This window comes from Melanaphis sacchari, unplaced genomic scaffold, assembly GCF_002803265.2.
Source record: "Melanaphis sacchari strain LSU unplaced genomic scaffold, SCAv2.0 Contig73_pilon_pilon, whole genome shotgun sequence".
In the NCBI taxonomy this organism is placed as follows: domain Eukaryota; kingdom Metazoa; phylum Arthropoda; class Insecta; order Hemiptera; family Aphididae; genus Melanaphis; species Melanaphis sacchari.
Genome location: NW_020271525.1, coordinates 3,669,033 through 3,693,733, shown reverse-complemented (window position 1 = coordinate 3,693,733; position 24,701 = coordinate 3,669,033). Strand labels below are relative to the sequence as shown.

Genomic DNA, 24,701 nt, shown 5'->3' with positions numbered 1-24,701 from the left:
TTTTTACTGAGCCCTCGCCCTGTTCACTGCAGCTCTCGATGATTTTTCAAATTATATAAATGATATCATAATCAAATTTCTTATATAAAAAAGAAACTTCCATACGAATAATATAATATAGGTATATTAAAGAATCTTGTGGATGCTTTAGTTCGCAAAAAATATAGGTACGTTCATCACACATCAACCTCTATACCTACATGACCCCATTGGGTAGAAATTCGATAAAAAATAAAGTGATCTTAGAATTCCACATTTTATCATTTTTAGCCAAATAATACAACAAAATATTTTATTACATGTTCGAATTTACCACTGTTAAAAATCATGTGGATTACTGCGCTTTAAAGATCATTCATCTCATTTGGTCATCCCTCCCTAGTCCCCACAACTTGGTACGACTCTGTGTACCAGTAACATCTGTATAGAATGAATACAGATAACATGGAAATGGTATAGCATGCGTTTTAAATTTAAATGCAAACCGTGCTCTGTCAGACGGTCCGGCGCCGTAACAAGGCCACCGCAGTCGCGCGCGCCAGTCCCCATGCTAGGGCGCAGTGTCAACTCGAGAGCGTCATGGAAACAGCCGCGCCCGCATCGTATTTCTTCCATGAACTCTGTCTAAACGCACCCTCAATCGAACCGCAAACATGGCCGAAACTTTCATCAGGTCAAAATGTTCGCTCTTGAAATACCATAGACATACATCGGAAAAGAAATAGTCGTGTTTTTACCATCAGTTCTGGTTCGTTTCTCATCAAACGGTGCGCAGAGTGCACGCGCTATGCCCACAGTCGCGTCTTGGAGTCGCCCGTTGAACTTGTCAATTGTCAGACGCCGCCGCCCCATCGTCATGCCTGTGTCAATCGCCCGCGTAAATTCCTGAAAACAGATATCGCGCGGGTGTCCCCACCATCGCCGATTCATCAAACGTTCGTTTAGCGTTCAACATTCCTTTTACCCAAGTAAGTAAGCATTTTTATAGATAAGAAGACAAAAGAAGGAATCGGAGATTAAAAAATGGAAGAACTTATTTTTGCCACTGTATCGCCTGTATCCCATTTTTGAGATGATGATAAGGCTGCCTTAATCTTTATTTTTTTCTCGGATGTCGATTTCGTGCTATCTTGTAGTGCTCTTGTGGTGGGGAAGGGGATGTCCCAAACGTTGCACGTTGTGGGATCTCATCAATACATTTGTATATATATACTTTTCTGTGCACGTCTCGGCACGTCGTCGTTGACTTGCCCTCGTATCACACAACAACAACGCCCATCGCAGACAGAGGCAAAATAAAAATTACAAAACACTATATTATAGTACCTCGGAATTATATAGTAATTTTCGTTGTCAATATTAATACTATCGTCTTTGTACGCCATGCTCTCTCGGGCTAACCGTGATAAAACTGTTTCGATTGATAATACGTAACGTCACGATTTCTCGAGCTTCTAAAATCGATCGCTACCGTGCTCTATTCGAATAGAACATTAGAACGCCGATTCCGATGAAACCTAGTGTGATCGTTCAATGTTTTTTGGCCATTAACGTCGAATCTGCGTTATTTGCGCTATTGTTCGGTCTGATATCGCTAATTAAAGTTAATCGATTATAGAAATTCATATTGACAGTGTCGTGCCGTATCTATAACCATCTAACAATAGTGTTCGACGTCATGCTCGTTTTTCATTTCAGAATAGCGAAGATTCGATGAAATGGCCTTCAGTGTATAGTTCATATATAACGTAACAGTGAATTAAAAATATCGACAAAATGTGGAACATGATGTGTGACGTTATGCCGACCATCACTGAAGACAATATTGGTGGTCAGCGACATCAGTTTTCTGGCGAAGACGTTCACATAAATGAGTTTATGGACACTGTGGTTGAGGAACGTAACAAATTACTGGATACATTGAGCAAAAGTCAAATTAGGCTCGATGAGACTGAAAAACAATTGACCGAAGTAGAAAGTGAAAGAAATGCTCTACAAAGACAAATTGATGCCACATTTCCAAAGGTAAAATTCAATTTTAGTTAATTTAGTAAACTATTTAATTATTTGCTTTTAAATTTTAACATGGATAGATAAATAAATATATAAATAAATTACTGAATTTATCAATATAATAGTTTGTGGCATCCAGTAAATTTAATAAAATTTTTATTCTTCTATCTATGTTTATAATAAATTACTAAAATGTTACAATTTAATACGCAAGAAATTATTATTGAAATTGTCAAATCATGGTTTTAGAGGAATTTAAGAAACTATTGAAGTATATAATCATAAATTTCCTAAAAATAATTTTTAATGACCTAATTTTCAACAGATAATGTTAGCACATTATGTATGATAAAATGAGTTATGAGTACATTAGGGTATTTTTTCATTAATATACTTCTAAATCTTCTATTGTACTCTAAGTATAATTGATGAAATACTCCTTTATCAAAATATAATATAATATTATGTTTACTTAAATTACTTATGTTGATAAACACTCTATGTCTAAACTCTAATTTTTTTTTTTTTTAAACGGTTTAGCTGATAAATATGTAATCATGACATCCTACATTCCTACTAGTATAAAACAACCACCACAACAATTAGTGTAGATTTACCATAATATGACAGTTATTTATTATTAGTTGAATTCAAATTCCTAATGAACATAAGGTTTAGTCTGTAAGATTACTTTTTAATGCATCTGTTTAATTATTCTCACTAAATTAAATTTACTAAAATCCACAAATCCATTAAATAATTGTACAGCATTAGTATAAATTCAATAACTTAAATAATTTAACTTAATAATTATAAATCAAATTATTTTAAGTTCAATTAATTATAAAATTGATGAATATATTTCAGATACATTCAAAAAATATAAAATATTAGACTAGCATAAAAGTGGTATAACTTTTGTATTATAATATTGACTCTTTGAGCTGCCTCCTCATAATTCCGTTTTTTATGTTAGCAATCAAGATAAAAATTACTTTCGTCCTTGGCTTACCAAATTTCCCATGTCTTAATACTGTGTTATTTGGTTGATGTTAATATTAGATATTATTACATGTAAATATATTTTTTGATTAATATTATATGATTTTGTGAAATTTTTCATCTATGATTACTATCTTGTTAGTGGTTTGTGTTATGTAATATCTCACCATTTACCAATGGCATCAGTATTCTGTAGTTTAGTATTCTGTTTGAGGTATGGGTTAAATCAATCCTTTTTATGTAATGAATTTTATGTCTTATACATCCCTTTCATTTTTAAAGTAACACCTATAGAATAAATTATCTTTCACATTTAAGTATAGCTAAGTCTGTAACAAATAAAAAAAACTATAATAATACATAATTTAACAGTCTATTAGCTCAACCATAATATTGAAAATAACTTGTATTCTGTTAGATACTTTCATTACTTTAATAAGCAAATTATTTCACATATTATTAAATTATAAGGTGAGGAAGATAAATACAAGGATAAAATAAATAAGTCCTGATATTGTAGGTATACCTACTATTGTAATTATGATTAACATCTGTTAATCTAATTTTCTAATTTGCTCTAAGAACAACTCATTTCATAAAACATATATCATAAAGTAATCTAAATATATTTTACTTACTTAATAATTTACTTTGAATAGTTGTTTTTGATAAATTTATTTCTATTATATATATTAGTAGTAATTGGGATGCTGTTAATTTTTTTTTTTAGTGTAATACACTATTATTAATGCTATTGTTTAAGTGTGACGTGTTACTTTTTCCCTACTGTGACTAATACATCTTTAAATTAATTTGTATTAAAATTGAGAATAGTAAGAATTAGTGTATAATTTGAAATTTATTTAAATATCTTGAAACAATGTTTAAATTACCATAAACTATTTAATTTTTGAGTTATTATCTTAAGTACTTGTTTATTGTTTAAATCACTTTAGATTCTAAGCAGAGTAATACTATTTTTATTATGACCAGTATTTTTCAACTTATTGAATCATTTATGTATTACATTTACAATTTATAAACACTACATTTATAATTAAAAAACTACACATAAATCATATTTCTGAAAAATTATTAATCAAACTTTTGTTAAGTTTTCAAGAAAATAGTGAAAAACATTTTAACAAATGTTGAATACTCAAAAATTGTTTTAATTATGTGATTATTATAGCATTTAAATATGAAATAATATTTCACTATCTTGCTTTAAAGTGAGCAAAGTAAAACAAGTGTTCCATACCATTTATCTTTATCCTGTTTCAACTGTTATCTAGGTGCTTACTTATTTTAATATAATATATTTTAATCTGTCATTAATCTAAAATTTTAAGTAATTGGTATTATAGATGTTATAAGATAAAGGACTCACTATATGTATTACTGTCATAGACCCTATAGAGTATATTAAGGTCTATGATTACTGTGTACAAAAATATAACCTTGAAATAAGTGAACTTACCTTGAATAAGTAAAATGTTCTAAGTTTTAAGATATACGATAGTTTTAAATTTGTTTCATATTACATGACTAAAATGCACAACATTTAACTTGTATTGTTTTACTGATTTTGTAGTGCATACTTCCTCATTTTAGATTCTGAGCCAAACAATGAATGTATTGATTTTACAATGATGTACTTTCATTTTGTGTCTGTATACATAATACATTAATACATAGTCGAAAAATTTAACTCAAGAGTGGTTTTGTATAACAAATAGAATCTAGTTTGTACTTTAGAAAGATCAAAATAATAAATTATCAATATTTTTATGTAATTGGAAAGCCCAACAAAAATTTAAGAAAAAACAAAACTCCCGTGTTTGATATTTGACTTTGTTTTTTTTTTTTTTATTGTAATTCCATCAATCTACAATAACACTTAAAGGTAGTAAAATTAATTACTTTGATAGAATTTTCGAGAAATCTGCCTTCCTGATAATATTTCAACATTGTGATATTATTTTTTTTTTTCAATGTATTTTTATAGTCTTTAAAATGATTTATTCTTTTTTAAATATAAATTAATATTAAATCAAATACGCAAATATTTGTATATTTAATATTCTAGTCAAGTACGTTTTACATTTCTCATCATAGTCTATCATAATAATATTTCTCTGCATTAATTCTAAAATTAAAATATTTAAAGAAATACCTATATTTAAAAATTTCTCATTATTTTATTGAAGTTTAATCAGATTATAACACAACACACGTGGTACATTATTATTTTAGCGTCTTGAAAAGTAGTGCATCATCCATTGCCCTTTTTCCACTCTATTGTAGAACGCACCCTTATTGGATCGATAGGCCTGGTAGTTGACCTGGTGCCCTACTTCTGGCTTATTCAACACTTCTTTAACTTCATTTTTAGGATTTTTCACGTTGTATTTTTTAATGAATGGGGTTATGTTATTATTAATATTTATTCTCAAACTTGAAACTCAGGTATTATCAATTATATTTTATAAGTATTCATTAAACCAAATAATATTAAATGTTTATTACATTTATAAATCTACAAGTTACAACTATATTTTTAATAAATGATTCTTTTAAAAATGAAAATTAATTTCGTAAAAAATAATCGCTAATACGTGTAATAAATAATAGAATTAGTATACTAAATGTTTAATAGTTAATATTTCTACTTTATAAACTAAATATCTTTAATCCATTTGTTTTTTAGGTGAATAATAATTGATAGAAAATTTCAAAAATTCGCCCGCTCTTTAATTACTCGTTGAAAACGGTAAAACTTAACACTTTTTTATCATAATATAAGCCATGTTTGCTGTACAATGTATTTACACTCAACTGTTTCGGGTATCAACAAAACTATGAATTTACTATTTGTATAGATATATGATATTGTGTTTTATACGTATTTGTAGGTATTATGTATAAAATATATATCACACGTTTTGGAACAGTAAAATTTCTTCGGTGTAGTTCGATTTATATTGATATAATTGTTTTCACTATTAACGCGTTGACCGCCAAGAAATTTTTTTGAAATTTATTGTATGAAAAGATTTTGAAAAAAAAAATTCTCAAAATGACTTGATATTTATACATATTAGATATTAGATACTGTACTGTTAATTATTTAAAATAAATCCAAAATCAAATTTTATGGCCATATAGAGACATTTACTAAATAATTATTTTTATTATTCTAATCTTGAGACCCAGATTTTAGTGACAAGCCACTAGGTCGAATAATACAGTTTAAAAAAGAAATTTGCTTCAGGGCCGCATTTTCACGTATTCATATAGTATTATTTATGAAATATATGTTGTTTTAATAGCTCTTTATTGATAAACGATAAAAAATAAATATTTCTCTAGGGGAACTTTGATTCTTAATCCGGCTCTAGGTATAAGCATAGGGAATAATTAATGGTATTACTTTAACTGGAAATTTTACGAAAGGTTCATACTAGGACTTCGAGTTATGAGATCAAAGCTAGTAAGCGTAGACAGCGGCTACTTGTCATACTTAACTGGTTAAGTCTACATGAAGGGTAGATATGCACTTGTTAGATTACTTATCTACCCTAACGATAGGTATTCCTCTCTCTCTCTCTCTCTCTGGTGTATTATTTTTACCCCCAGGCTATTTTGCGTCTGAATCTCCCCAACGAGAAGTACTAAGGATCTCAAATTTTAATTGCTTATATTATTTTTACTAGAAATGTTACAATAGTTCATTCTTAACTTGATAAAATATAATAATTTAAAAAAAAAACTAGAGCGTTGCATGCATACAACGATAAAACACTAATGATTTCTGTATCATTGTTCTATCTGAAAAACATATTTTGAAAGAAAAAAAAATCAAAAAATACCCGTGGCAACAAAATAAAATTTGTTTCAGTTTTTCTAACAGTTATCAAAATAATTATCCACAAATCAAAAATATTTATGATTTTGAAGTATTTAGATAAATAAACGTATACTTAATTAAAGTAATGTTTTTTCTCCAACGAATTGGGTTGTTTGGCTATATTGAAAAAATTATATTAATTTTGTAAATTTTAACTTCTCCTTATGTTTATATTATTAATATTTCTATACATTATAAATTTTTCAAAATATTTAGACTTATCTTAAGTTATTTATACTACATCACCACAAGCCTATTTATATAATTTTATAGTACGTTTCCACACCAGTATTATTTCAGTATTATACGACGAATTACGATATAATAGGTGTTATAATATTAATAACACTGGTGCGCCATTTGAAATAGGCGCACCAGTGACCATTGTATTCGCTCACAATTATTTTTCGGATATTATGATCAGATACACTTAAAATCCAGTTACTGTAAATCGAGCTTCCTGATATTTTTTGTAATTTTATTTAATTATTCGTCGAACCTCTGGAGCCATTTTCTTACTTGCGTTTTACTATTATTTATAATAATTGTAATATTGGACCATCAATTATCTCTCAATCATTGTGATATTTTTTGCAGTATATTATATACTTACACCTAAGTTTTTCTCGTTGTTTAAATGTTGATTTTATAATATATATTATAACTCACTTATAAATGATTTAATCAAAACTTTCTAATTATATCAAACGTATACTATACATTTTATACATTTATTATGTACAATGTACCATCAAATACTCATTTAAGTCTCATGTTTAATAACTATTTATTATGTACTCTGAAGTTGGAGCTACACTCAAATTAACTTTCAATTTTATACTTTTTGATTTTTATTTATATATAATATAAATAAATATATTATTTATATAATACATTAAAATATCATATAAAAAACACTACTTCAGATTACTGTATGTATGGTAAGATTCATCCAAACTCAGTTATACTCTAACACTAATGGTGACTATTAAATAGATGATTAAAGTTAGGTATCTATTTTAGGCGTAATCTCGGTCTAAAAGTACTTCAGACAAAAGTTTGTAATATGTACGCCAGATATTGTTCTATAATCAACTTAGAGAAACCTCTTACAATAATTTTAATATTATATTATATTAGTGTATTTTTATGTATAGTACACATTATGTCGTTAAATTAAGTAATTTAGTAATCATCATCATTTATTTAACTTTTTAGTTATTTATATACATTTTTATGTAAAATTTTACTTATGTATTGGTTATTAATAATAAAAAATAAAAAAATTAATGCATTTAAACCAATCATTTATTGTTTCTAGCAATCAAAAAATCAATTTATTTACAATTTTAGTTTTTAAAAATTAGTTAATCAAGTACATACATCATTCTAAAAGTAGTTTTAAATTAAGCAATTACTAACAAAATTAGGTATCTGTACTCCATTTTCGTTAAGAAGAACCAAGACGGTTGACTTAGCCCCCCCCCCCCCCACTCAAAAAAAAAACAACTCGAAAGCCCTCAAAATTATTGAACAATTTTCAAAGTATTAAATAGATACCTGTTTTGCAATAATGCAAAGAAAGATTTAAGCCTCCTACCTAAAATTCAATCAAATATGCGCCTATGGGTTTGAGTTCACTACACACCAGGCAATTAATGGTAGAGATACAGCCGAATTCCTTAACGTAAATGTAAAATAGTATATATAGATTTTATTGTAAAGTTTGTTTATAGCTTATAAAAAAATAATTATACTCATTATAAAAATATATTTTTATATCAATTAATATTTTTTTTTGCCAATAACATTAAAAATTATAAGCTATATAAATCTATTTTGGTAATGTCATTTTTAATTCTAAAATTTGTTTGAAATAGTGTAAACCCATTAGCCATTTGTGGATGCTTATTTTTTTATATGTTTATATTTCATCATTTCGTGTACATATACTTATCCAATTGTCACGAATAATTTCAAAAAAAATACGTGTTATTAATTTGGTTAGGCATAATTTATCAAAATGTATCAAAGTTAATACTTTACTAATATACGCCAATTCATTATCTCTATTCTTTTGCATGCATTATTATCGATACTTAACCTTTCGCTGAATAAAGTCAGTAGGTTCAGAGTTAAAATTATAGTAAGTTGACTAATTATTATCAATGTTTTGATAATGCATTTTTAATTTTAAAATGTTTAAATCAACTTACTTTTAAATCGATATAAAATGATTTAAGTACCTATTACTTATTTTGAATACTCATGCTTACTTTTGATCGTTTATTAATTTGTTGGTAAATAAAAACTTTTTATAAATCAATGACATTAATCGTTAAAAAAAATTATGTATTAAATAATTAAGTCTAAGAAAAAATGATTTAAATTTTTTTTTTTTATTATATATATATATATTATTATTAATTATGCATTTATGATTATCACTTATATAATTATTTAGTAAAAATTATTGTTCGTAAAAACTAATAAGTAATTTTATCTATTTGTAAACAAAATCTAAAAATCTAAATTTTGTGTTTTCGGTAAATGGGTTGACATTTGAGATGTAGTGATAAAAACATCCTTATATGTATTTCTAAATCAAATCCAATTAATTCACGAGTAGTCTGGATAGTAGCTTACTCAAAGTCAATATGTAATACCTACTTTCAAATCCGGAAAAAATTACATTCAGCACATTTCTTGTATAAAGTACTAAACACTTTTTTGTAAGTAAGTACTATTCTTTGGAGTATATATTAAATAGCGATGACAAATACGTTTTTTTTTTTTTTACTTTTATGGCATAAATGTAAAAAAATGTAGGTTTTAAAGAAAACACGTAGGTACATGGCAATACCGTAAATTTACATAAAATTGTATAAATAATATTAGTTAGTTTATTATATTCCCTTACATTTTTCTCGTAATTTTTTCCTAAACTTGTTTACCTTTCATAAAATAAATTACGAATGCCTATAATTTAAACCTAAATAAAATAAATATCGATTTTATTAAAAAAAAAGGATATTTATGAAATACTCTATGAAAATCACTTTACTGAAGTATGTAAATATTAAAATTTTAATAAAAAAAAAAGATCATTACTCATTGGTATATAACCTAAGTCTTATCATTTCAAGTACCACAAAGATTAGACTACTATTAATGAATGGTAATATTTAGATTTGACTTAGTCTTCTATGAATTTTAGATGAATTATTCGATTTTAATTATTACTTTTAGATAACATCAAGGTTATATTTATTATTCTTATTATATTATATTATTTTCTTTATATTTTTGTATGATTTATTATTACATTATTTAAATAGTATTGTTTAGTATTTAAAAATAACACACGTAATGAGTTCCTTTGTAATATTTGTATTAGTATTTTTATTCATAGGCATTTTTTAGCGTTATTCACTACGACAATCTAAAAATAATTTATCTTTGTCCCTTACTCCCTTGGGAAAAATAAAATATTTAGTATAGTAAACAATTACTATAAAAAATAATCATAGGCTAATCGTAATAAATTTCTAAATTCACAATAATACATTAATACATATTATCTGTACAGTGTATAATAATATTCTCCATTATACATTGTATTGTTGCACTTTTTCGTGTAGATACAAAATTCGTTATCTCAAAAGCAAAAAGAAGATAAATGGGTAGGTACACTGACATACTGTTACAGCAAAAATATGTAATTTAGTTTCAATTTTTTATATCTTTTTCTCTTCTATTAGTTATAATTGTTTAATAGTTAATCAATTATTAATTACTAAGGCTAGGGAGTTATAGGAACTAAAACAGACAAAATATACATTTTTAATTTTCTATTTTTTAACTTACCATCATAGAGTTCAAATTTCTAGCTCAGTCTGCTATATATCTAAAATATATAGAACAAAATGTAACTCTTACAACTTATGAGCCCAACTAATTACCAATATTTGACTAATTTATTATAAATGGAATTTACCTAATTGCAATTTAAAACAAATTATTATTTATTTTGTTGTATGAAAATGAATCCAATTTTAAATGTTTTAATTTTTTTTATTAAAATGTGTTTTCAAAGAAATTTAATAGGGTGTCATACTTACATGTGTTGTCTCCATCTTCTCCATCTTAGTAATGCATAACACAATAATATTTAGGTTTAGCGTTTTTTGTTATTTATTTTTACCTTAAATATTAGAATTTATTGATCTATTATTGAACTTTAAGACAAGAATATTATCTTGATATTTGTGATATTGATTTTTTACAATACTTTAACTTTTAAGCATATGATGTTCTCTTAATTTTTAATTTATTTATATTTTGCATTTGAATATTGATAAAATATTAAATTTCCATTTATTTAAAACCTACAAATTGGTTTAAAAGATTTTGTTATATTTTAAGTAAAATAAAATTAAGATTCAATTAATATGAATCTTAAGATTCATACATTGTAGATTTTACTGTTTTTATTTTTACTTTTTGCTTTTTTTCATTTTTCTCTTGAATTTCTTGAAATCAGAAAATGTTGTTTCTCTATAAAATGAGTTACATTGAATGTTTGAGTAATAAACCCTTTGGATATTCAAATTTTATCTAAAAAAGCAGATGTAATATGTGCTGCTCTGTGATTATTAGGGGAGTGTTCATAATAAAATATAAGCTTTTTCTACTAATGTCAATATGTTAGCTTTAAATAAATATCCTTTTCCTTTTTTTTTTACTTTCTATTTCAATAGGGTATTTCAAAGGAGTATATATTTTTTCTCTTAGTATGAATTGCATAGCCCTTAAGTTAAGTATGAATTCTGTATGTCATGGCATTTCTATTTCATTCTGTATTTTTTGCATAATTTATTGTGTAATATTTAATTATTTTTTTTTGTATTATTTTGTATAAAAATTAACTATGAACAATATAAACATACTATATCGTTCAAAATTCTCTGATACACTTTCATCATTATTAAATGATGCTGCAACTATAGTTCATGAAACTTGTGATAATTCACAATATAAATTAAACCGTATAGCAAATATTAATAACAATGTCAACACGTGTTCTTGTATGTTACACCTAGTTTTGCTTCAGGTAAACACATTTCATTGTTTTTTTTTTTTTTTAAATTCTGTTTAATATATTTATTTATAATATTAAGCCATAGATTTAGATAAGTAATTATTAATTTATAATGTAGTTGTATCTTGTATACTTAAATGTGACGTATTATATATATTATATACTTACTCAATAATAGTTATTTTGATATTACTTAATGGTATAATAATTTATTTTTATTAAAATACTTATATTATACATTTATTATAAAGTTTAAAATACCATCATAATAATTATATTGCAGTACTGTTTTAAAATTAAAAATATAAAATTATAGGTAAATAATTCATATTAAATTACGGTTGAGACTTTGAGAATAAGATTGTAATATATAATTTACTTACTTAGTAACAGTTGATATTCTCTTTTATCATTTAGGAAATTGCTGCATTAAGAAAAGAATTAAGTCAAACACGTGACCAATTAGCTGCAAGAGATGAAGAAATTGCCGAATTAAAAGCTGAGAGAAGCAATACAAGAGTATGTATTTAATAATTATTATCATTTATAATGCTGTACATATTTTAACTATTTTAATTTTAGTTGCTGTTAGAACATTTGGAAAGTTTAGTATCTAGACATGAAAGGTCAATACGATCAACTGTCATTAAGAGGCAGACAAATCAAAATCCACAAGCCTATTCAGGCGTTTCCAGTGAGGTAGAAGTTCTGAAAGCACTTAAAAGTCTTTTTGAACATCATAAAGCTCTTGATGAAAAAGTAAGTTAAAAAAAAATTGTATTACACAATGTGTTATTGATTACTAAAATCTACTTAAATTGTATTTTGAGTTTATTTGTTAATATTATTTTATTTTTATTAACAGGTAAGAGATAGATTAAGGTATGCTCTAGAAGCCAATGCTAAACTTGAAGAAAAACTAGAAAGCACTATGCAAGAGGTATTATTAATTAGATTATCAACTTTAATTAAACTAATATTTTCAACAAATTTTATAATCATATTTATAGCTTGATGTATTAAAATCTGGTGGTAAAACGGAAGATGATTCCATTATCCAAGAAAATGGAGGTTCTGATAATGTAGATGGTTCATGCTCTCAACCACAAACTATAAAAGTAATTTTCGTTTCATTATTAATTGACATTTATCTAGTGGTTGCCAAATTATTATTTTACATTTATTTTTAAAATATAAAATTGTAGATTATAGATGTGCACTTTTTTATGAGAATAATTTTTGTTTACAATCACATGACTATAATAAGTTAATAGATGTATTTTTAAATTAGTCAATTTTAGATGAAATACAGTATAATATAATATTTAGAAAGGGTAGTACTAATTTAATTTTAACATTTCATTTATATAAGGTATGAAATGTTAATTCTTTGTATATGAGTAAACTTAAAAGGCATGGATATTGTTTTTATTAGATTCAAAAGTAATTATTATTGTTTTTAAAAATAAATATCTTTATGTGTGTTAGTTAAATATTTATTTGTACTGAATACTATACTTTAACTTAATAGTTAAAATTAAGATCTTTGAATTTAAAATTGTATCAAATAAATCAAAAAAAGAATGTAGTTTTTGACACTTTCTCGTTTTTTAAAATATTTTAGAAATTTATGAAACGTTTGTAATTTTTTTTTTAATTTATTCTAATTTATTTTCCCAATATTTTTTATTTTTTGATCTATTTTAAAATATTTAATTTTTTAGTTTATGATTAATTTTGTTTATTAATGAGTATTATGATTTATTAACTATTGATGTATAATCATCATATTGTGAACCTCAATTTAAAATATGATTAAAATTTTAATCAGCTACAAAATAGAGCAATGTATTATTGTTGATCTATGCCTACAATCGCATGATATATGTTTTAAAATAATCATACATTTTTAGATTCTGAGCAGATTAAGAATTTTTTTATAATGATTTAATTTTTTTTTTTTTGTAATCACATTCTAGTATAACAAATTAGATCCAATCTTCAACATTGAAGAAGGTTTCTGATAGATAATTTTATTTAATTAGTACTTTTGAGGAATATTAATAAGAAATTCTCATTACTTAATTTAATTATAATAAAAGACATACTATAAATATAATTATTTACACAACATCAGTTTTGGGCAATATTGATTTTATATTTTTGTAGTTATTATGAAAAGAATAATACATCATAAAGACTTGATATTTTTACCAAATAATCTATATAATTTTCCATATACTTTGTCTTGTTTTAAACTATTTATAGACATGACATTTTTTATTTTTCAATTTATGTTATAACATAATTGTTTCTTCATTAAAAACATTGAGTACAAAATTCCTTTACTCAAGTTGTTCTTGTAACAGTTCCAACTCAAAATGTGTTCTCAATACCTTAACAAATACTTACAAATCCAGTAGTGTAGATAACATATCCACTTAGTATTGGTATAATTGTTGATCTGTAATACAATTTACAATTTAACTGTTATGAGCTCATTAAATATAAGTATTTTCCTTAGTATCTGAAAAATAAATTTCATAACTATGGTGTTAGAATTTAAACACTTATTATAAATGTTTTAAATTACAAGCCCATATCAATCTACCACATCCTGATAAATTATGTTATAATACTTGAGTAGCACAATTTTAGAACTGGTAAGTTGATCATTAATAGTTTGGTTTGATTAATAGCAATCATAATATCTTTTATTTATTAAGCAATATTTATTTTTTCATTTAACTTTCTTTTCTTTGTGTATACATATATCATATAGTTATTTGCTATTAATTAATACAGTTTATTGTTTATCTTTAAAATTACTATTTGATAGTAATAGTAAAAACTATCCATTATAGTAATCTACTCATTGAAGTAAAATCTAAAATACAGCAGAATGAGTTGTCTGGTTTTTTTTTTATTTATTTGTAAGTGATTATATAAATATGTCCTACCACAAAATATAGTACGTATCAAAATACTTTAATGTTTAATTTTATTCTAGTTGGTTTTTACTTTAGCATTTTTTTTTTTTTTTTTTTTTTTATATATATATTAATATATTATGACTTGATAAATATATTAATTAGATATATATTTAAAAACATTTTGTGGTAAATTAGTTAATTGATTTTAATAAGATGCTAGCATGAGTATTTTTAAGCATTTTGTGTAAAGTGATTGATTTGCATGTCAGAATAGAACACTGAATGGTCACATTGATGAAACTTCTAAATATGCACAAGATGAAAAGCTAGTCAACACACATGTGGACAATTGTGTTAATAATAGTATTGATCAAGAGGTTTGTCAATATAAAAAAATTACATTGCTTAATGTACAAATTTGAATAAATGAACTTAAAAAAAAATATATATAATGTTTAACTTAGAATTCTGAGTACGGAACATGGAAAATGAATGAATTGTCCAGTCGGGTTTCTGAATTAGAGGATTCACTTTCAAAAACACAGCGAGAACTTCATAAGTCCCAAGAAAATAGTAATAATTTACATCATGAACTAAGAGAAAATATTTCTATCAAAGAAGAACAGGTATATTGAAATTATTTTCCATGTAGTAGTATTTAATGTTAATTATACATTTTACATTCTATAGGAAGAACGGATAAGTTCTTTGGAAAAAAAATACATGAATTTACAACGTGAATCTACCTCATTACATGATTTAAATGATAAATTAGAGCAAGAACTTAGGCATAAAGAAGCTCAGTTAAAAGTATGTGTATTGTTCCTATTAATATTTATAATTTTCAATTTTGCAATTACATTTTTTCAGTTACAAGAAGAAAAGACACGTGCCACTCATGAGAAGTTAGAATTATGTGAACAAAAATTGGCACAATTTGCAACTCTACCTGAAATAGAACAAGAACTAAAACAGCGAATGGAAGCCCTTACCCAGGTAAGGGCTCAGGTACGAGATTCGTTCAACAGATCAAATTTTTTCTCAATTTTATTCTTTTTGTTTTTCTCACCCAACCTGTTGTCGAACTCGTATTATTTATTAGCTTAGACCTAGTCATAGTATGGTACTTTTAATATTCAATTTTTTTATAGTCTTGAACCCCTTTTTACTTCTATTTATGCTTTAAGCACGATTTCCTGCTATTTTTACAACTAAATATATTCTTTACTTCATGCGTATTTTGAAGTATTAACTGAGTGTACATATGCGGGATAGTTTATCGCCGTGTTTTATTATTTTTCTACCTACTATAATAATGAAAAACACTTTAGATTTATTATGCTAATATTTCAAAATTATTTTAATAGAGAACCCATATTTGTATTTAAAACTTCAAGTTAAAATATTATTTAAAAGTAAAATTATACTACTTGTACATTTGTTACCAAACTACAGGCATGTATACAAAATACAATTTTGGTGGGGGGGGGGGGGGGTACAAAATATAGTAATACAAATTGTACTGCAACATAATAAAACAATTTTTTCTTCATTACTCATTATTTTTTAATATGACAATAATTTTGCTAAGTATCCAAGTTTTATGTATGTCATTTGTTCAGAAGTAAGTTTATAAGAACAATTATAATAATAATAAATAAAACTTTAAATGTTATGAACAGAACTGACATTTATTTTATTAGTACCTATGCACATTAAATTACCTAAGTGTATTATACTATTAAGTACCTAGATAGAAGAAAAAAAATCAAACAATTTATTTATAATACATTAAAAAATTACAAATTAAACTATAAAATCCCATTTTCATGATAACTTAGCAAATCTATCGATAATTTCTACCGCATTTAAATCAAAATTTCAGTATATGTTTAGTAGTGTCAATCCAGTAAGTCTAATTTCTCTTATATTGTTTCATAAGTATGTTTTAAATCTTCGTAGAGTTGAGAATGACCGTTTGCAGTAACAGTTGTAACAGATAATGTGGTCAAAATGTACCGTACAGTATTGATTTAATAATACGTAAATTAGCAATTTAATACAAATTTTTGGTCATCGATTGAGATATAAGAAAAGATTATTGACAAAATGTGAGTTTTCTAGGTATATAAAGGCCTTATATCGCAATGTTCAGTTCTCACACATGCGTAATTCTCAGTAATCAGTTATCACTTCATTTGATTATAATACTAGATTATAAACTTGTATTTCATACCTGACTAATATAAACAAAAGAAAACTAACCAATAGCTAGTAATAAAAATATTTTATAATAATAGGTATATAATTTGACTTAATTTTCAAATAAATTATTTCGGGGGGACCTCCCCCCCTGTATATGTGCCTGCCAAACTATATTGTTGCTATGTTATTCCAACATATAATTATATCTAAGTAATAACTTATAATTAATCCTAATTTAAAAATCGATTCATCCAATTCCAGAATAATGTTAATACAATATTTTGGATTTTTTAAACAAAATGCAAAAATTCAATTCAATCTAAAATTTAATCGCTAAAAATGGTTTTAATGTATCAAAGCTTTTGATTGTAGTTTTCTATTTATCGTCATTGAATAATCAATTGAAATTATTCAATTAGATATCTTTAAACCATATACATTTTACTTTATTTATACAAACATTTATTACATTTATTACATTTATTCTTCTATACTCTTTTTGCCAAAAGATAATGATTTCACACTAACCAAAACACATCATACTCCATCACAACAATTCGCTTGGTAAACAGAGTATACTCTATCGCATTATTTCTGTTATTCACAGATTCATTTAAAATAAATTTGAAATATAAGAAAAAGTAAAAAGGATTTAAAATCTTATATACCTACTTTTAACATCTTAAAAATTATGTACACAAAGTTTTGATATCAAATATATCTATAGAGTATAGATTAAATAATTAATATAAATTAACTTTTAAGTATGGTTAAAACTTAAAAATGGAAGAATTAATTCAGTTGTCATAAAATTCTAAATTTTTAAAATTTAAAACTTAATAAATGGTTTACATTTTAATTATTTCTAGATAATATTGGTTTGAAAAAAATATAATTAATTGAATGTATGAATATTTATTCATTTTTATTGTCATGCTCACTCTATATGTTACTTATCACATATTGAAATAAATTAATAAAATTAATGTAAAATTATTTTAGGCTCAAGAAAGACATGGTACAGCTGAAGATCGTATCCAAAGGTTAGAATCACAGGTAGAAGAGAAAAATGCTGAAGTTATGAGAGTCAATCAAAGACTAAAAATGAATGAAGAACATAATACAAGACTTTCAGCTACCGTTGACAAATTATTATCAGGTTATTATATACATTATTATTATTATTATTATTTCTTTAATTTTATATTTTTGTAAATGTTTTAGAATCTAATGAACGACTTCAAGTACATTTGAAGGAGCGCATGCATGCTTTAGAAGAGAAAAACATGCTGACACAAGAACTAGAAAAATGTCGTAAACTAGTCGAAGAAATTCAAACAGAAAAGGTTTATTTGTTAATTATAATATTAACATAAATTTAAATTAAAAATGTTATAAATCAATTTTAGACTGAATTATTAAAAGAACTTGGAAAAGCACGTGTGGAAATTGATAACATTAAAAGGCAAATGCTGCAACAAGAGATTGCTTTTAATATTCAACAGACTGATGCATTAACGAGGTTAGTAGATAATTACATTTGCTTTGTTTAATATATGTATATACATATAACAAATACAATTTTTAGGAGTTTGTCTCCTGGTGGTCCCGATCAAGGGAGTTTTGTTCAAAGTTCTAGTCAACATTCAAACTTTGATACTCATTCATTATCACGTAGATCAATGAAATCCAGAATGTCTCCGATGGAATCAAACCATGCAAAGGTACTTAAGTATATCATATTTTTTTAAAATAATTTTCCAAAAAATGTCTAATTTTAAAATAATCATATTTATATATTCAATATAGTGAAACCTATAAGTATTAAACATACTTGTTCACTGACATTTTGTTAACTATTTGTAGATACCCACTATTAAAGGTATCCCATAGAGGTGGTTTATATTACATTCTACAATTGAGAGAGATTTAATTTAATTTAATTTAATTTAATTTTGTATTTCGATAGAGTATTAAGAGTTTTCAATATAATCTACCAATATAGATATTTTATAATATGTAACTTTTTTAGGAATGGGAAAAATTACAACAAGCACATGTCTTAGCCAATGTACAGCAAGCATTTGATGCTTCTAGTGATGTAGATATGGATGGTGGTGATGATGATCTTGATGATGAGCCAGGCATGTACTGTGATACAGGAGAACCACTGTCTCCCTCGGCAGCAGATGCTCAGACATTAGCTCTAATGTTGCAAGAACAACTAGATGCAATTAATACAGAGATCAGACTAATTCAAGCTGAAAAGCAAAATACAGAAGCCCGAGCAGAAGAGCTTGAATCTAGAGTTGGTAGCATGGAACATGTTAATCTATTATCTAGAAATCGTAACTATGATCGGCAGTCACCTCCTGCTAGTGGCCGGTCTACTCCTCAGAGAGAGTATTTACATAAATATCATTCTGTAAGTAAAATAATTTTGTGTAGTATAAATAAAACACAAATAATCAATTCATGCATTTTTATATTACTTCAATTCTAAATGATGTAGAAATATTAATATTGGTTTATTTTACTATAATATTTTCTGTTAATTTTTGAGTAGAGTAATCCAAAACTTTTTTACTTAATGAGTTTATTCAAATTACTAATTTTTTATTGTTTAGTATACTTAAGTATAATAATTCTTAAATGGTTTTTCAAAAATATTAAGTAGGTGTAGTATGAGATCTTGTATTAATTATACTTGGACATTTTTACAAATTATAAAATGTTGATGTTGATTAAATTTTAAAATCATCATAACTCTATTATTATAGACCTATCATTCTTAGTATACAAAATTTAATAACTTAAAAACTACTCATTAAAATTTAAATTCAATTTAGTAAAAAGTATTTAAAAAATCGAGAGTATCTACACTACATACAAATACATTGGTACATGTATATGTCTTGTTTCTACTTAATATAATTGACATAAGAATGTCAATGTTAATTTGGTATTAGATACAAGGAGACGAGGATTATAAACTGTAGGTAACTTTTTTAACCCGTGTAAAAAATAAACAAGTTTCAAAGACAGGAATTATTTATTTTTCAAAGACAGCAATTATTTATAGAGTATACATTTTTCTAAATTTTTAATTTTTAAACTATAAAATCGTCATTTACAATACTTTTAGTGATAGATAATAAAGGACGGTGTTTACTGAAATATGAAATGTACTCACGAGTTTCAAGCTTCTCGATGTGTCGATAAAATAGTTAATAAAAAAATAAATAGTTGAAAATAGTTATTTTTATCGTCAATACATTTATTATACAACAAGCTATACCTAATGTTACTAATAAATCACAAGCCACTGCGATTCCGATAACATTCGTATAATCGCTAATTTCCAGAAACCAGTCCCTGCCAGTCGACGCACACGTGAATGCACCAATGACGTCATGGTAACATTCTCGGTGTTGGAAAAATTAACAGAATGACCCCCAGTCATAAGATATGCACATGTCAAAAAAAAAATTATCTGGTTAACAATTAACAAAAAAAAAAATAATTGGTATCATTATAAGACATTTCTTAAATCTGGAGTGTTCAACCTTTTATAAAGATTGGGCCACATCCTTTTTAATAATAATACATACATTATTTTATTTTTATTTGTTAATAAATGACAGGGTCAATGTTGTGGACATATCTCTAATAATACAATATTTTATAAAAAATCGGCTCGAGTTGATCGACTGATCATTTGTATGATTAATGTGTGCCTATATTATTTCTGTCAAACACAATCAAGATAAAACACTATTAAAGTTTATTTTATATTTAATAGTTTTATATTCTTAAAATAAATTTTTTCTCATAATGATATATTATAAACAATTAATGGTTTTTAAATTGAAGCGAGGGCCATGTAAATATCTATCACTAGCTGCATGAAAGATGCAAGTTGGACACCCTTACCTTAAATGGTACAAAAATATCTAAAGATTTTTTAATATGAACCTCAAATATATTAAAAGTTCCAAAATTCAGCATTTGACTTAAAACCCAGTTTTAAACTTGACCTTAGTTCTATATTATATGTACTGTGAGGCTTTTAAAAATCTTGATTTTGTTGAATCCCCATGTTGGAAATTTAAAGCAGTTTAAAAGAGTTGAGCCAAAGTTTTTGTGTTTTACTAGTTATTTATTTAAAATTCCCTCCGTCTACATGATTATGTCCCGGTTATTAATATAGTTGACCCAGTTTCTTTGGTTAAGCATAGGTGTACTGTGTATACTAAGTATTAAGTTATTTTATCAGGTTTTTAATGAAAAAATTGGATTATCTGCCCTTTTATTGTTGATATATTTTAACTTTAAAGATACAACTTTATTTTATTGGTCTACTATTCATTTATGTTCCAAATGCTATCACTAATATAATATTTGTCCCCCTAAAACTGGTGATGGCAAATGCCAATGCAGATTCTACTTTTAATTTTTTTTTTTTATGTATTTTGATTAATTATAATTTAGTTATACAATATATATTATTAACTTAAATTATTTTTCATACTTCATGTTCAAAAGTTTTAGCCTGCGTATATTAATAAAACAACAATATATGTTACATTAATGTTTAGCTTCAGCTTAATGAGGAAGATGATATGGGTATTTCATCGACACAAGATAATAATGGAGCTGCAAGTCCATTAACAGCACGTTCAATGAGATTAGAACGAGTGGCTCAAGCTTTAGCTCACAGTCAAGAAGAACTCCGCAGGTTAGTATAACAATTTGTGAATAGTTAAAAAATAATAATAAATGATATACTAAATTTATAATTTGTTTGTTAAAGACGTGCTGGCATCAATACTGTTCCATCAACATTAAATATGATAAACTATAACTCTTCATCATTAAGGTATGTATTGCAGTAATTTAAATTTACTTATTTGATTAGACATTAAAAATATGGTTTAAATCTGTGTAGTACTAGGCACATTATTTCATATGTATCATATATTGTACATACATTTACAACCCATACTTTATTATTTTATAAGAATTATATATTTTATTTAATGTACAGACACGCAAGCCAAATATAAACACAGTATTTATATTTTGAGGTTAAACCTTTTTATCATAATTTTAATAAATCATTCACGTTAAATCAATTAATGTAATCTTCATTTAATGAATTGATAAATCATTTCCTTGTATATACAATAAAATCATTAAATGTTGGCTGTATATGCCCTCCTTAGTGCTTTTTAGTTATTTGTAGTAGCTGTTGGTTTGGGTTTGTAATATAGGGGTGCCAGTGGGTTTTCTACGCCTCCATCACCGTTGTCCTCTCGTCACAGCAGTCAAGATTCTTTGCATCATGGTCCAACATTGATGGGTCAAACTGGCACTAGTCTATCGAGTATATCAAGTGCATTCAGTGTCTCTCAAATGCAATCACACCATCATACATTACCATCATCTGCATCTGTAGCAGCGCAAAAAAAAAAAGGAATAAAGTCATCTCTTGGCCGATTCTTTAGCAAAAAAGAAAAGGTATATTGTATCTACTTATTGTAATCATATTTATATTTATGAATATATATTTATAGCAGGGAAAAGGTAAAGATGGAATGAGTGGTATGTTAAGTCACATGTCTTCTTCTGATATGTCACTGGCTAGTTCCTATGCTGGAGATGATACGTCCAGTTTATGTAGTGCAAGTTTAGGACAGAAAGGTGATTTTGACAGAAGAAAAAAGAAAAAGTAAGGATTGTTAAATTTACCATCTATTTAATAGTTTATCACTTATTTAATACTTCTATTTTGTAGGCATGAATTACTCGAAGAAGCAATGAAAGCTGGAACTCCATTTGCTTTATGGAATGGACCAACTATTGTGGCTTGGTTAGAATTATGGGTTGGAATGCCAGCATGGTATGTGGCAGCTTGTAGAGCCAATGTTAAGTCTGGAGCTATAATGAGTGCTTTATCGGATACTGAAATACAACGAGAGATTGGAATAAGCAATCCATTACACCGTCTAAAGCTTAGGTTAGCCATTCAGGAGATGGTATCTTTGACAAGCCCATCAGCTCCAGCAAAATCTCTTCGTTCGACTTTAGCTTTCGGTGATATGAATCATGAATGGGTTGGAAACTATTGGTTACCATCATTGGGATTACCACAATATCGATCTACATTTATGGAATGTCTTGTAGATGCTAGAATGCTTGATCATCTGACAAAACGTGATTTTAGATCACAGTTAAAAATGCTGGATGGTTTCCATCGGTAAGCTTAGATAATATTTTTATTAGTATAATGTATTTTTAATTAATCTTACACTGTTATTTAGAACAAGCTTACAATTTGGTATAACATGTTTAAAACGAGTTAATTTTGATCGAAGTCAACTAGAAGATAGACGTCGCATTGCTGAACATGAAACCGTAGATATTTTAGTGTGGTCTAATGAAAGAGTAATTAAATGGATTACTAGTATTGGTTTAAAGGTTTGTATATTGATATTAATTAAAAAACTTAAATATAATGATCGACCATATGTGTATTTGAAATTCAAAATTTAGGAATATGCTAACAATTTAATTGAATCCGGTGTACATGGTGCTATAATTGCGCTTGACAAGAATTTTGATTCTAACACACTTGCCATGGCACTTCAAATACCTCCACAAAACGCACAAGTACGTTGACAATTTAATGGATTAATAATAATTATTATTATTTTTATAAAAAAGTTATGTCACTATTTTATTTTTATTTAAAATGATATATTAATAGGCTCGCCAAGTATTAGACACAGAGTTCAATAAACTATTGACCATATCAACAGAACGGAGATTAGACAGTAGTTGTAGTGATCTTGGAGCCTCCTGATATTACCCATCCGCCTCTCAAGATTAAAATGAGAGGTGCCGACGGTATTGACTGTTTTAACTGTGCCGCATCAGCACTTCTTCAAGTTGTTAAAGCGGCATAGATAGTTATTGCATTTTTAAAAAGCAACATTTTGTTTTTTTTTTTTTTATCCTTTTAGTATTCTAAGTGGCGTTTTTAAGTTCAAAAATAATTTTGAAACAATTGTTTTTTTCTGATTGTTGTTAAGTTAAAAAAAAAAGATTGTTAATGACTCATGGGAAAAATTACCATTTAACTTATTCATTAATTTTTGACCTTTGTTCAAATATTTTTTCTTTAATACGTTTTTTTTTAACGTCTGTTATATGTATAAATTTATTTATAAATTTAAAAAAAATATATATATATCTGAATTAGTTGTCTGTAATAGTTCCCCTAGATGAGAAGGATATAATAATGACCGAATGTGCACAATTTCCATGAGATTACATACCAAAGTATTATTTTAAAAAGTACCATGTGTATACTATTAGTGTTAAGAAATGTTTACATAACCATGTTGTACTAATTAGTGAAATAAATATGTAAAAAATTGTTCTAACAAAACCTTTACATGTAATTGCAATGCACAATGTAAATGTATTTATCTCTTCCTTCGCTGTTTTTATTCAGTTTGTTTTAAAACTGAAA

At 26.0% G+C, this 24,701-nt stretch overlaps 1 protein-coding gene across 1 annotated transcript; it reads left to right on the top strand.

Annotated features, from left to right (window-relative positions):
* Positions 1 to 1,776: 1,776 nt before the first annotated feature.
* LOC112601002 (liprin-alpha-1) lies at positions 1,777 to 24,029 on the top strand. Its single transcript, XM_025348398.1, has 22 exons — positions 1,777 to 2,025; positions 12,444 to 12,545; positions 12,609 to 12,785; positions 12,892 to 12,966; positions 13,037 to 13,144; positions 15,229 to 15,336; positions 15,424 to 15,585; positions 15,650 to 15,769; positions 15,830 to 15,967; positions 18,167 to 18,323; positions 18,389 to 18,510; positions 18,574 to 18,686; positions 18,753 to 18,888; positions 19,197 to 19,589; positions 21,763 to 21,902; positions 21,978 to 22,043; positions 22,438 to 22,684; positions 22,741 to 22,895; positions 22,962 to 23,423; positions 23,488 to 23,644; positions 23,720 to 23,836; positions 23,934 to 24,029. Exons 1-22 carry the CDS (start codon positions 1,777 to 1,779, stop codon positions 24,027 to 24,029), a joined length of 3,600 nt encoding a protein of 1,199 aa, XP_025204183.1.
* The last annotated feature ends 672 nt before the right edge of the window (positions 24,030 to 24,701 follow it).